The sequence below is a fragment of the Patagioenas fasciata genome, chromosome 1, assembly GCF_037038585.1.
Source record: "Patagioenas fasciata isolate bPatFas1 chromosome 1, bPatFas1.hap1, whole genome shotgun sequence".
In the NCBI taxonomy this organism is placed as follows: Eukaryota; Metazoa; Chordata; class Aves; order Columbiformes; family Columbidae; genus Patagioenas; species Patagioenas fasciata.
Genome location: NC_092520.1, coordinates 192,723,767 through 192,737,442, shown reverse-complemented (window position 1 = coordinate 192,737,442; position 13,676 = coordinate 192,723,767). Strand labels below are relative to the sequence as shown.

The following is a 13,676-nucleotide window of genomic DNA, read 5'->3' as shown; positions in this document are numbered from 1 at the left end:
GGTCTACATGGGTATATTCTGTGTTGTCCTCTTAGACTCTATATAATATAGTAACTATATGCTGTCAAGAGTATTTACAGGCCATGAAGACAGTTGTCACAGTCCCATTAGGTTTACAATATTAAAATCTCTTAATCTCTTAGCAAGAAAAGCATGGGCACATCACCATTACACAGTGGGAATCAACTCAAACTGTGGGCAATCTCCTGGGAGTGGTTTGGAACAGTGTGAGTTGGTTCAGGCCCAGGCCCACTTACGCCAGGAGTGCTCTAATCGTTTAACAGTACAGGCATTAAAGTCCAGGCCTATACGTTAGCATTGTTTCGTTGTCTGCTACAATAGATACTACAATACTACAATAGATAAAGTGGTCAAATATTATATTTATATTAATTGTTCCTCAGCCCTAGAGATCAACTATTCCTCTTTTCATTTGATACATTACAATCACATCCTGATACCATCTCTGTGACAGGGGAATCATGTCTTGTTAGGAAATGAGATGAAGAAATACACAGTGTTGGACAACCTTTACTGGTCCAAGGAGAAGTTGTTCCCAAATGACATGGACAGATTAATAAAGCTTGGTGAAGTGAATGTGTTCAAACTCCTGTTATCTGAATTTCAGGAGCTGTCTTTCTTTGGGATACAGTTGTCCTACTCTATCTCTGTGGTAAAATCAGGTATCGAGAAGTCATGGGAAAAAGTTTGGATGAACTTAAGTTAGTTTCAGGCATGTGGTGAAAAAAACTTTTTAAGGAAAACTATGAAATGGAAACTTTGCAATGTGCAGATGTGTAACATGTTGTTTCCACTGAGCAGCTGACAACATTGAGTTAGTTCTCTGTATCTACTTACCTCAAAATAATAAATACAATGCTATAAAAAGAGATAGTCAAGTCATTCCTTTCTTTGCATAAAATAATTTATATGTAGAAAGTAAATACTTATAAATATTGCAGAAAAGGTCAAAATTAGACTTCAGTGGAAAATCTGAACAGTGAAGTTGTTACTCTAATTTAGTTTCTGAAATTCAGGTATATACATGTTCCACTGAGGCTACAAGCTTTTATAGCTCCTCTCCAAGTTTTAATGAAAGTTCGTACTTTCGTATATGGCATACATTTAATTTGAAATCATTTATTAGATCTGAAAGTTTCTGGAAACAGCTTAAATGTGAAGATAAAAATAAAGAGGATTTTTTTTTCTCTCATTTTGCTTTATAATGTACAGAATTACAGCCTATGTTTACTGATTGGGATAATAATCTGATGAATTTTGTACTTTCATGCTTTTGTATTTTAATTGGATAAAAAAATATGTATGTTAAGCAGTTTCCCATGTTTTCTAACTGAATAAATATTTGAGGAAGACTCATTCTATGAAGTTTATCTTATACTTGGTAAATAATCTTGTTATATGAGAAAAACAACAGTTTACTTTTACCTGTGATGTTTTTATCCAAGAATAGATGAATTTTCTTCCCACAGGTCCAGACAAAAAAGTTTATTATGCAGTGAAAACAATAAAATTCCCTGGTTTAAGCTTATAGACACGGAGGTTCCTCAAAGAAGCATGAATACTTTTGCTTGTGATTGGCACCTTGCCAGCATTGCTGCCTCCTTTTTATACTGTCCTGTTTTCAAGTATATTTGCCTGCAGTGAGCCTTTTTGATGATGAATTTAGGTGTGGAATCCATTGCATGGAGTTTCTCTCTGATTTGTGAATACAGCTGTGAAACCATAAGTGTCATGCAGTCAATTCTTCAGCAAGCAGAAACACATGCAAAAGTGATTGTAGTGTTGTGTTGTGTGCATGACTTTAAAAGAAGAAAGGGACTGTCTTTTTCTAAGCACTCTAGATTCTGCAGCAGAGGGAGGATGGCTATGAACACTTTCAGTGTTTTTCTGAGACTAAAAAGACTTGTGCTTTCTCCACCACAAATGGAGAGGGACAGTTTTGCTGTTTTTCCCAACCTGTGGGATGCATGTGGATAGATAGCATGTGTCTTTATTTTATGATGTATCATTTGTCTTCTGACTATAGATGATGTGGTAAAGGCTTCCAACAGCTGGGAGTGAAGGCAAGAGTGGTGGGAGGAAATGAGAGTAAAGGATCTTTCTGAGAAATGAATCTTACTGTAGTTCTGGCCTTAAAAAATCTAACTGGCTGAAGGATCTGAGAAGATTCATATAAAAGGCATGAAGTATTTGGTAACAAGGATAAAGGAAAAATTAAATTGTAATTCAATCTTTTGCTTTGTTACTGGCAGTGTGATACATGTTCACGAATGCTTGTCTGGGTTTATCTGTCTCAGCAGCATGGTGCAGACCCCATTGTTTGATACTGAGGCTGTTTCTTTAGCCTGTGAAGTAAGGCACTTCTAAACGGCAAATTGTATAAAATTAGCCAATAAGAGACATTAAATCAGCTCCTATCTTTTTAATCATCCACTTTTCTTTGGAGTGTAAGTTACTGACTTGGATCTGCACTAGGCATTCCAATAGCTTGAGATGTACCAAGCCTTCCCTCTGTGGTTCAGCACTTCCCTAATGGTTGGACTTGTTCTTCTTCTGCTTTACAACTATCAGCAGTTAGAGAACTTGCACCGAAGTGGAAAAATTAGATTCAATTCACTCGAGAAATCACAATAGCTGTGTCTCCCACCTCAGTAGGGTATACTATTAAAACCAGATTAGGGAACAGGTTCAATAGGAGGTACCCTTTATTTGACCTATTAAAACTGAATAGAAAAGAAAAATTAAAAGCATAAGAAAATCATAAATTCTGGAGGGACCCTGAATATTATCTTATGTGTGAAAGCAGGGGAGGACTCAAACCAAGGAAGCAATATGGATAAAAATCGTGACATTACCACCGGATTTTTGTGTGTGTGTTTGGTTGGTTTGGCTTTGTTTGATTTGTTTTTTTTTTGTTGGTTTGTGTTTTGTGTTTGTTTTTGGTTGTTTTTTTCCTCTAACGATAGTTACTACTTCGTGTTGAACTCAAGGTGTACCTCTGCAAGAACCAAATTGATGAGATGCTACTTGGGGGATATTTCAGTCCTAAGCAGTGAAGCCTAGCTGAGAGGCAGTCATTCAGCTAGCTGCTCAGCTAGCTGCACTGTGATATTTTGGTACACATAGTTGCTTTGAGGCACAGAAATTTTTCAGGTTATCAAGGAAGCAATTCAATTTCAAGTACTTCCAAACTGAAGAATTCATTAGAGTATCTGTATCTGTATTTTTCTAAAATATCATTTTTGGGTGCCCTGATATTGCCTATATCACATTTTAAGTTTTGAAGTAGAAAGAAGGAGATACACTGTCTTAGAATCAATGGTTGAAGATAGAAAACCCCTAAATATCCACACAACCATTACATATTTTAGCTGCTGAGGCAGCCAGAGGTTATGCTACCAAACCTGGCAGATCCTTCTGATGAAGAAAGGGTCCAGGTCATTTGTGAGACAGACAGATCATATATATGAGTGGGGACACAAGTTCTACATAATTTACACATGACACAGTCTGTTTTGAGGCATCTTTTGTCATTTGTGGAGGTGGAAACAAGTACATAAGAGGTGCTGCATCAGTTCAGGTATGGGGTTAGGGCAGGGGATGCAGACAGAAAGGTATTTAGGCCTCAAGTTTTTCCCATAATATAAAAATTTTTTTCTTGTGCTACCATGATTTTAGTTTTCTGTCTTATATCTTCAGACTGTCAAGAACAAGGAGAATAGATATAGCAGTCTTTTTTACACCTATGAAAGGCTTTATTGGACAAAAAGTTTGTAGTTCAGAAGGGATTTTAGTGTGAAAAGTGCTGAAATCCATTCCTGTGTAACAATGAATCATTGTGAGAAAGGGAACTTTATTCTCCTGTAACTTAGAGTAAGATACCACTGTGAGACACATTAAACAGTATTCAGACCTCATATCTTATTAAACTGAACTACTTTTGTTGCTGCTTGATTTTTAGAGCAGTTAATTCTCTAGAAGTTCCAGGTAGCTCTGCTCCCAGAATAGCAAAAGTATCCAAAGTGCACATCCATAAAACATCATTGTCCTCTTGTGAGGGATAAAACAAGATAAGAGTCAGACAAAAGTAAAATCAAGTGTGTGGTGTCCTGTTTATTAGACTTGTGCTTTGTCGGGTTGTGAGAATGGGGATTCCAAAGTTGGGAAGGATTAGATGCAGGGGATGTTCCTGTCCTATAAACAGGCTCTCAGCCTGCAAATGACCATTTAAAAAGAAGTAGGAAAAGAATCAGACCTAAGCTGTCATTGACAAGTAGTCTCCACCTGAGTATGCAGTTGCGTTAGTGTATGGAGTCAGATTGATGTACACACCACACAAAATGTGTACATGTAGGTAGTTGTTCAAAGCCTTCCTCTCAAGGTCTAGCAAGTTTCTTAAAGTCCTTCTATCTCCTTAGCTTCATCAAAGAGTAAGTAGTAAGGGTGACCCATGTAAAACAAGATCCCTAAGGCCAAAGTTCTGTAAAGACTGTATTCACTATTTGAACACTCTTCTGTCGGAAAATTCCTAACTCATTCTGGTTTTAATGCTTCCATAATTATAGTGGCTGGTTCAAAACCACAGCAATAATTAGCAATAAATCCCACTGCATGTGAACTGTAATCTGCAATGTGAAACTGTGACCTGTGATTTTTTATTTTTTTAAACACACTGTTGTGCTGGTCCTTTCAATTAAATCCACAGAAAACACAGTAGATGTAAAGATATAGCTCATGTAAAACACCTGCACTGAGTGCATTGAAATCCATGGGTTCTTATTATTTCAGCGAATGAATGATCGGATTTAGAGTGAATTTACAAGCAGACATGGTTTCTCTTTAGAATTTGTTGATGTTTGGAACTGTGGGACTTCTTATTACAAAAAATGTTATTGAGATCTGCACATATTTGTTGCTAATGTGACTAGTACTATTACATGAATGTATGTATTTAACCCTATAATATCCAGAAGTTCATTAACCTTTTTTATTGTCTAACTCTTGTGCTGACCCCTGAGAGAAAGATGAGCCTTAAAGCTCAGGTACTTGATGAGGATTTAAAAAGTTATAAATTTAAATGCCAGACATTGTTACAAATTCCACAGGTGAGGCTCTACTAGCCACTTAACTACCGTGGTTTGAATTTTTTTAAATTGTAAGGGTTCAAAACCAGGCTTTTTAGGTTTAATGGAATTTTCATACATGCTACAGTTTTTAAAAGGTATTACTTGCATTGATTTCAGTTGTGTAAATCCCATTGGGAAATATGTGTATCTTTAGGAACCAAAATATTTTGCTTTTCGACATTACATAATGCAACTCTTAACGGTAAAATCCACTGCTGTACCAGTTTAATTGGAGATCAGCCATTGTACTGTTTGCCTGTGAATGTTCATCTGCACAAAGGGCCTTCCACAGAAGTCTGAAAACAACTGCTTGTTAATGTAGTCAGGTGAGGTTTTCATTAGAAGTGTTCATGAAGGTAAAACTCTGCTTTCAGGCACATCACTGCAATTTTGGAGATTGGAAGGAATGGAATTATTTCACTGGTGTGAGAAAAGACTATGTAGTGTATATCTCCTGATGTATTGTCTTAATGTGTTACTGAAGGGAAGGTGTTCCTCCTATGACTCTCCTGAGCATAACAGGAAATTCTGATTGTGTTTTCATTCTGGTGCTGTCCCTAAAAGCAGGTCCAGCTTCTAACAAATTTTAAAGCATTGCCAGTCTCTTCTTAAAGACTACATAGGGCTGTCCCTCATTTTGTGGTCAAATTTGTCAGTTTTTTGTACAGCTATACAGATACTTTGCAAGGTGACTCAGAGCAAGAGTCCAGGCTTCCAAAGTACATTTGTCACATTTCTCACCTACAATTGCTTTAAATGAGAGCACAATTTATTTGTGATGTCTAAAGAGAAAGCACCTAATGGAAAAACTTCGTAAGCTGAAAGACATTGAAAATGTCCAACTGTAATAGTGACTGCACACCAGTTTATTATATCTCTACTTTTCCACCAAGGGTCAACTTACCCAAGGGCACTTAATAAAAACAAATTATCTGAAGCTGACATTATATACACACTTACTACCCTATCTCCAGGTTAATGTGTATTGGCCAGTGTTAGAATCATGCCTGACAACATCAGTGAGTTCTCTACCAAGGCAATGAACAAGTTTTATTTCAGTATCTTTTTCAGTTTAACATCATTACTGAGAGATTTCCTGCTCAGTTTGGGAAACCACACAGAACTGTAAAGTAAAACTGTCATCCCATAAAACGTCTAATAAAATATTATTTGTTAAGAAAAAAAAATGCTGAGCAGGACTACGATTCAAATTTCAAATATACTAATGGGATACCTTTCCAAATAGAAACTTTTCTCTGTTGTTCTTATGGAGTAATCATCATCATTTTCTTTTATGGGACTATGGGGTTGCTTTCTTGTCAATAGAGAGTCACTCAGAAATGTCAGATTTTTCCTTCACATCTGTTTAAAGCGGATTGAGGTCCTTTGTGATCTGATTTCCTGATTCCCAATTTCCTGATTTTTTTTAGTTAAGACTGTGACACATTAATATGTTCAATGTGAGCCAAAAGAGCATTGTGATTAGAATTCAACAGCAAGATGGAACAAACAAACATGAAAAAAAACAACAAACTCAAGAATATTCAAGCTTCACTATGGAGGAACAATTTTTGCTTTCCAAGCCTGAAATTCAATGAGTTTATCAAAGATTTCATTAGATTCTGCATTGTGTCTGCTGTTGGTTGAACCATGCTGCATGTACTGAATCAGCACATGGCATATTGTTATAAAAGCTTCTGTGTGTTAAAGTAGATGATACAAGGCTAATCCTATTGTCCCTCCTCTTTTCTTATACAGACATATTTATTTTCTGAAAATGCAGTTGTCACGGCATCTTGATTACTTTCATGAGAACGAAGTTTAATGAATATTATACTGTTTCTACATTTTACTCTTAAGGTTAAAAAAACCCCAAACAAAACAGCCCTACTTGACTATAATGAAAGGCAACCAAAGTCAGGGGTCTTTCCGATGTATGTACTTTTTTTGTAGAGTGTTATTGGTTCACTTTCCACCTGGTGTTTTAAAGTTAATTATTTTTTTTCGTATGTTAAATCAGTATAGCAATGTTTTTATGTTGTTCTTTCTTTCTATCTTTCCTTCCCCAGATGTACATCCAGACAACAACACTTACTGTCTCCATGAGTTTAAGTGCTTCTGTGTCTCTGGGCATGCTCTACATGCCCAAAGTCTATATTATAATTTTTCATCCGGAGCAAAATGTTCAAAAACGGAAGCGGAGCTTCAAGGCCGTAGTGACAGCTGCCACAATGCAAAGCAAACTGACCCAGAAAGGAAATGACAGACCAAATGGAGAGGTCAAAACTGAACTATGTGAAAGTCTTGAAACCAACAGTAAGTCATCTGTAGACTTTCCCATGGTCAAGAGTGGCAGCACTTCTTAATATATGTACGTTCACAAGAATGCACTTTCTTTTAAAAATAAAGTTTATTCTTTTTGTTGCTTGTTCTGCATGAACCCAGAGATGTGTCAGAATTCAGGTACTGCTGAATGCAGGAATGCCTAGAGTTGTTTGAAACATTCTTTTTAACAGGAGGCTAGTAAAAACAAAAATAAACAAACAAAATCAAGTAAACAAAAATATTAGATTTTAGAAAGCCACATATTTTTTTAAATTATCTGGTTTAGGTTGTGCTAATTTGGTGTGTTGTGTATTGCTGTGCTAGTTGTGATATGTCCTGACAGTTCATGAAATGTATTTATGGCCATCATTGTATATTCAAAACTAAAAGGCTGTTGACAAAAACATAATGACAACAGTTAACATTTTTTTTTTTCAAATGTTGCAGTTACATATGGAAGAGAAAATAATGCTTTTTACCTTTCCACCTTAATATTTGTTGGCTTTTTCCTTTATCACAACTCATCTGTACTAATGCTTCCCAGACTAATGCTTCTCATTGAGGTTTTTGTTGTGGTCTTCCTTATCTAGGAACAAAATTGTGATAATTCATATATGGCTTAATCATTACATGTTCTGACATGTCATAGGTTAGTAATGGGAAAAAGTTCTTTCCCTTGTCAGAAAACTTCCTGAATCTTGCCACATCTCTAAATTGCTCTGGTATGGAAGAGTGCAGAAGTTATAGTTTCTGTTGCACCACATGACATACAGTCTTATAACTGGGACTTTACAATAAAAATCATCAAATATGAGTAGAACCAGTAACTTCATCCTAAGAGTCTACTAGTAAAGAAGAATTGGTTTCTACTGAGGAGTGAGAGGTCATATTGGGTGGACAGCAGGTGTTACAGTTAAAGACAAGTTTTTCAATCATTTTACTCAAACTAAGTTTTTTTTCATCTTCTTTTTCATGTTCTTTTTTTTTTTTTTTTAATTTTTATTACTTTTTGATTATACTGATTGGAGATTGAAAAGTACGGTTTTGTTTGAGCACATTCAGATAAGGCAAAACCAAATCTGCAGAAAAGTTTTTTATTTACTTCAAAAAATGAAACACCCTACTAAATGCAAACAGAGTTTTCCAGATTGAAGACTATATAAAAGTCCATGAGTTTACCATACTACAGTTCTTAATGCCTGGAGGATACTGAGTGCAACTGACTGTCTGATATCCAATTGAGAATTCCTGTGTCTAGTGTTCCTTAAACTAAGATTATTCATGGAACCAACTGCTGTTGGAAGCAAGTCTGCTTCTCTAGTAGTGTGATGCATGCAGGGTAATGCTTATTTACTGTGCTCTAAACATGCTTTTAACAGTAGCATATCTATATAAGTCTGAGCTCACTAGAACTATATCTTGACTAGGCTTTGATCCAGGCATCATAATGTTTCATAGGCAAAAATTCAGAGTCAAGTTACTTGCACTCCAGAGAGGTGTCCTTATATAATTGAAGTCTTAGCCTCAAGATTGGTTTCTCTCTTTCCAAAAATTGTTCTGTACTGTTAGGATTTTAACAGCTTCCCTAATTTCTGTCAAAATAGTTATTGTCAAAACTTGATAATTCATGTGAATTATCAGTGCATAATGTTATGTAAGTCCTTTTCTCTAGATCCATAATAACAATGTCTCAACATGACAAAATTTCTGCTTGTACTGACTCCTTGTGAGGTAGATCTTTCTTCTTAGTGATAGTATATGAAGCTGACTGCAAAAATCAGGCTTTTCGCAGTATACCAGAAGTAGGTAGTAAATGTTTCCTGCCCTTTCCCAAGCACAAAAACTGGTAATGATAACAATCACAGAATGGTTTGGGTTGGAAGGGACCTTTAAAGGTCATCTAGTTCAACCCCACTGTCATAGGCAGAGACATCTTCCACTAGACTAGGTTGCTGAAAGTCCAGTCCAACCTGGCTTTAAACACTTCCAGGGATGGGGCATCCACAATTCTTCTGGGCAGCCTGTTCCAGTGTCTTGCTATCCTCATTTTTAAAAAGTTCTTCCTTATATCTAATATAAATCCATTTTCTTCCAGTTTAAAACCATTGCTCCTTGTCCTATCACTACACTCTCTGGTAAAAAAAATCCCTCTCCAGCTTTCTCGTAGGTCCCTCTTAGGTACTGGAAGGCTAGTATGTGCTCCCTGGACCCTTCTCTTCTCCAGGCTGAACAACCCCAACTCTTTCAGCCTGTCCTTGCAGGAGGGGTGCTCCAGCCTTTTGTGACCCTTCTCAGGACTCGCTCAAACAGGTCCAATACTCATAACTAGGTGAGAAATAGGATGAGGTCATCAGGTAATTCCTTTTGTTTCCTACTCAGAGACAACTCTGCTCTGTCTTGTTCATCCTATTCCATGTAACAGACTTTATTCCATGTTGTCCATTGCATGAATACAGTCTTTTTTTTTTTTTTTTTTTTTCGGGAAACACATTCATATTTAGGGAAAAACAAGTTTCATCTGGGAAAGAGGATGAAAAAAATCCAGACACAATTACAGAAAGAATAACAATAACAAGTACTTTAAATGCATATAGGTCAGATCACAATAAAAATTCTAAATTGCTTTAGATCCTCTTTTCTTTTATTCTTATTCTTTTTGTCTCATCCGAATAGCAATGTAGTAACTGGAGCTAAAAAACAGTGTTAATTCCCAGAAACATTTTGAGCCAAGTCTGTTACTTTTTCTGGCCATCTATGCTTGCCAACTGTGGCACATGTTATTACTATGAAATGCTAACAGTCTTAAAGAGCAGGACACCAGCTGCTGAAGCTTTCAGATCCCCAAACAGGAACTGTAGGCTTGTTACGGTGAACTATAAACACACTTGCAGTATTTATCAAGTCAAAAAAATATTGTTTGGAGATTAGATCGGATTTAATGCATTTCAAACTATTATCTACACTTGTTTCCTGTGCTACCCTTTTTTAAACTAACACCACTCACAACTCAATAGAATAATTTTTGTTTCTTGGTCAATTCTAGATTATTCTGTCAAAACTATTTAAGTCTCAGATATACAACAAAGTTATAACAAATTAACAAGTTACTCTAAATCAACTGAGGTATAGTAAGTACTTATTTTTGAATTTTGAGGTTCTTACAAATGTCCTCATATAACTTAGCTTACTGAGTTGTGATAAATCTGATTATGTTACATTGCCACAGGCTAAAAACATACACATGAGAAGTTATCATAGAACTCAGCTGATACAGGGTAATGTGTAAACTAGCTTAATCTGATCATGTATTTGAGCCTATTTTCCGGGTGAAGGAAAAAATAAGCTCTGCTCCCTCCATTATTTTGTTCCCAAGTGAGCAGAGTTTGCAGATATGCATTTATTTGTTATTTCTTAACCCAGAACAAAATCCTTTTATGCTCTAAGGAACTTGGTGTCATTTCAGCAGGCCTGCATTATTTTCAGAAAGGACTTAGTAGGTCAAAGGAAAAATAGAATCCTCTCAGAAATCCAGCTGTGGGAGCATGGGAGAGTTCAGACTAGAGTAGTACATCCCATCTGAAAGATGTAAATGAGTCTATATTTGCTTCAAGTGTCCCAATACATGCAAATAAAGCTATTTCATGTTGGTGTTTGAATACTGTGATCGATCGATTATGTGAAATACTTGCTTAATGTGCAAAAAACAATCCTCTCATGAATAAGCTCTTCCAAATATAAAGTACTGGAGCTACCTGTGCAAATGGAAGCAAAAAAATACTACATTTTGCAGCTCCCTTTTAATTATTCATTCTTATATATACATTCTTAGGGAACAAAAATTACACTGGTACATGAATTATAATGGTCTTGTTCTGTTGTGCCATAAAAAATGGTAAATGTTATATTAGAATCAAATTGCTCAGAAACCAAAAGAAAACATGAAGAAGAAGGGATCTTTGATTTAGTTTAATTTTTGATGCAGGAGAGAGAAACTTTCATTTATCGGTTTCTGTAGTCTGTCCTTCCCAAATAATTTGATTGTTAGATTGGATTTAGGAGTTAGCATGAAGAATCATTCCCTGTCTATCTCAGCTGTTCTCACAAGATTACATTAAAAAAAAAAAAAAAAAGAAATGGAAAGAAGGAAGTCATGGCAATAGAATTAAGATCTTTGAACCTATAGATCAGACAACGTTTGTGCCCTCAAATTACTTTCATCCTGCCAACCGCATTCTTCATTATCATAAACAGATCATGTGTGTTAGAGACAGAACATAAAACATATTTGGGAAGCCAAATTCCTCTTTATGCAGTGTGACATACACCTTATTATAGAGACAAAAAAAGAGACTCGGTCGCCCTGCAGTCTGATTTCCCACATGCCCAAATGGTTTAAAATTAGGGAGCTGCCTGTGAGACTTGATGTCACCACTTCCCTCTTCCCACAACTACACTAACACAACAGTGGAGACTTGGGTCGTATTTCTTTTTATAGGGTTTAGATGTAAGGGCTAGAAGCTGACACAAACTTCCACATAATATTCACAGCTGCTCACTTTTACAATAGCAAAGGTATTTAACTTTCAACATATTGCCTGATTTTGAACAAGGGGTATAAATGTTGCTCAAAGGAAGAAGCAATCAGCTGACCATCAACATAAGGATACCATAATAGCATGGCAACTCTAAAATAGAACCTAGGCTCTCATAAGCACTTCTGCTGCCTCACTTATAGGCAGAAGCTTTGTGTCTGAAGGATCTCCAGAGAATACGTGTTGTAGGCTCTAGCTATGCAGTTTCACTAACTTGAAGAGATGTTTTCCATTTTAGGCTTTGTTCCTTTCAAGGACCATAAGCCTTCTTCTAGATCGATAACCTACCACTAACTGAACATTTTTTTTCAACCAGTAGAAGATAGAGAAAAATCTAAGCTCTAAATTAAAAAAATGCCTATATCAAAATCAGACAAAATACCAGACAAATAGTATGTTGAAATTCTGTTACAGGTATGCTAATACCACTCATTCCTCTCTATTGCCCTCTGCTTCCCCAATTCAGCAAATGAAATAAGTTGCCATAAAGAACATGGAACTTGAGATCCATTTTGTTCACCAGTTCTATACATGGTTAAATTTTCTTACTTTATTCAATGCACATGGGGCATGTTAATTTGGAAATATAGTTAGTCATGGTCTAAGTTCAAATGCTAAATATGTGGTTTTTTTTTTTTCCTGTCTTGATTCTAAAAATTCTAAACCTTTTTTTTTTTTTTTTTTTTTTGTAATTCTATTTACAGCCTCCTCTACCAAGACAACTTATGTCAGTTACAGCAATCAGGCAAACTGAGCAGGGATGAAATTCACTTGAAGACCTGCAGGATGGGATTTTGCAAACAAAGACTTTACCACCACCAGAATTCACTCTTGGAAATATCAGTAGATTACATTCAAATCTATAGTCAGTCTCCTGAAGGACAAGGATTAACAAGAAGCAAAAGACTAAAAGAGACAGAGGAAGGAAAAGTCCAGGTTTATACCACAGAGACAATGTCCAGCTCCTGAACTGTTCACTCACAAAAGGAAGAAAATCACAAAAGGAAAACAAAAAAAAAGCTGTTGAAATAAATCATGTCTGATGTTATATTTGTAAGTACTTTTTTGTGATTGTGACAATTTCCTTTCCTGTCTTACATTGTTCAACTTGTAAAAGATGAGTTTGTTTCTTGTGATGGCTGACTGAACTAAGTCCTGGGCTATGCTAAAATAAATGCAATGGTTAACGCATGCTAATTTTTATACAAAATAATTTATTTCTAATAATAAAGGAATGTTTTGCAAATGTTGAGACTTGTTTTGTTGCAGTTTTAAGAAACAAAAGTCCTTACACTGTTGTCTATTGTTTGTTTAGAATGTGCAGTAAAGGTGGGTGTACAAATAAAATAATAATCATGGCATCAGAAGAATGCAGTGTAAACTCTAAACATATGTGTGTGCGTGTGTGTACATGTGCACGTGTGTGTGTATGTACGTGCATGTCTGCATGCGTGTGTGTGTCCTCTGCAGTGTGTGAATTTATTTGTTCAAAGCTTTGTGACTATATTTTTTAATGGAAGGATTTTTCCCACTTCTCACCCTTCAGAGTAAGTGCATTTTATATGTTTGTAAAGTGAAGGACTCCTGACAGTAATTATTTTGTATGATTGTA

The 13,676-nt window shown here is 35.9% G+C and overlaps 1 protein-coding gene across 6 annotated transcripts in view; it reads left to right on the top strand.

Annotated features, from left to right (window-relative positions):
- Window positions 1-13,314, top strand: part of GRM8 (glutamate metabotropic receptor 8) — a 337,236-nt gene extending 323,922 nt beyond the window's left edge. For 5 of the 6 annotated variants that reach the window (XM_065857875.2, XM_071803378.1, XM_071803380.1 and 2 more), the window contains 2 exons: window positions 7,217-7,463; window positions 12,769-13,314. In XM_065857875.2, coding sequence (XP_065713947.1) covers window positions 7,217-7,463; window positions 12,769-12,818 — 297 coding nt within the window. In that variant the 3' untranslated portion in view covers window positions 12,819-13,314. Of the gene's footprint in view, window positions 1-7,216; window positions 7,519-12,768 lie in introns of all 6 variants that reach the window. The other variant, XM_071803379.1, reaches the window with a different exon arrangement.
- The last annotated feature ends 362 nt before the right edge of the window (window positions 13,315-13,676 follow it).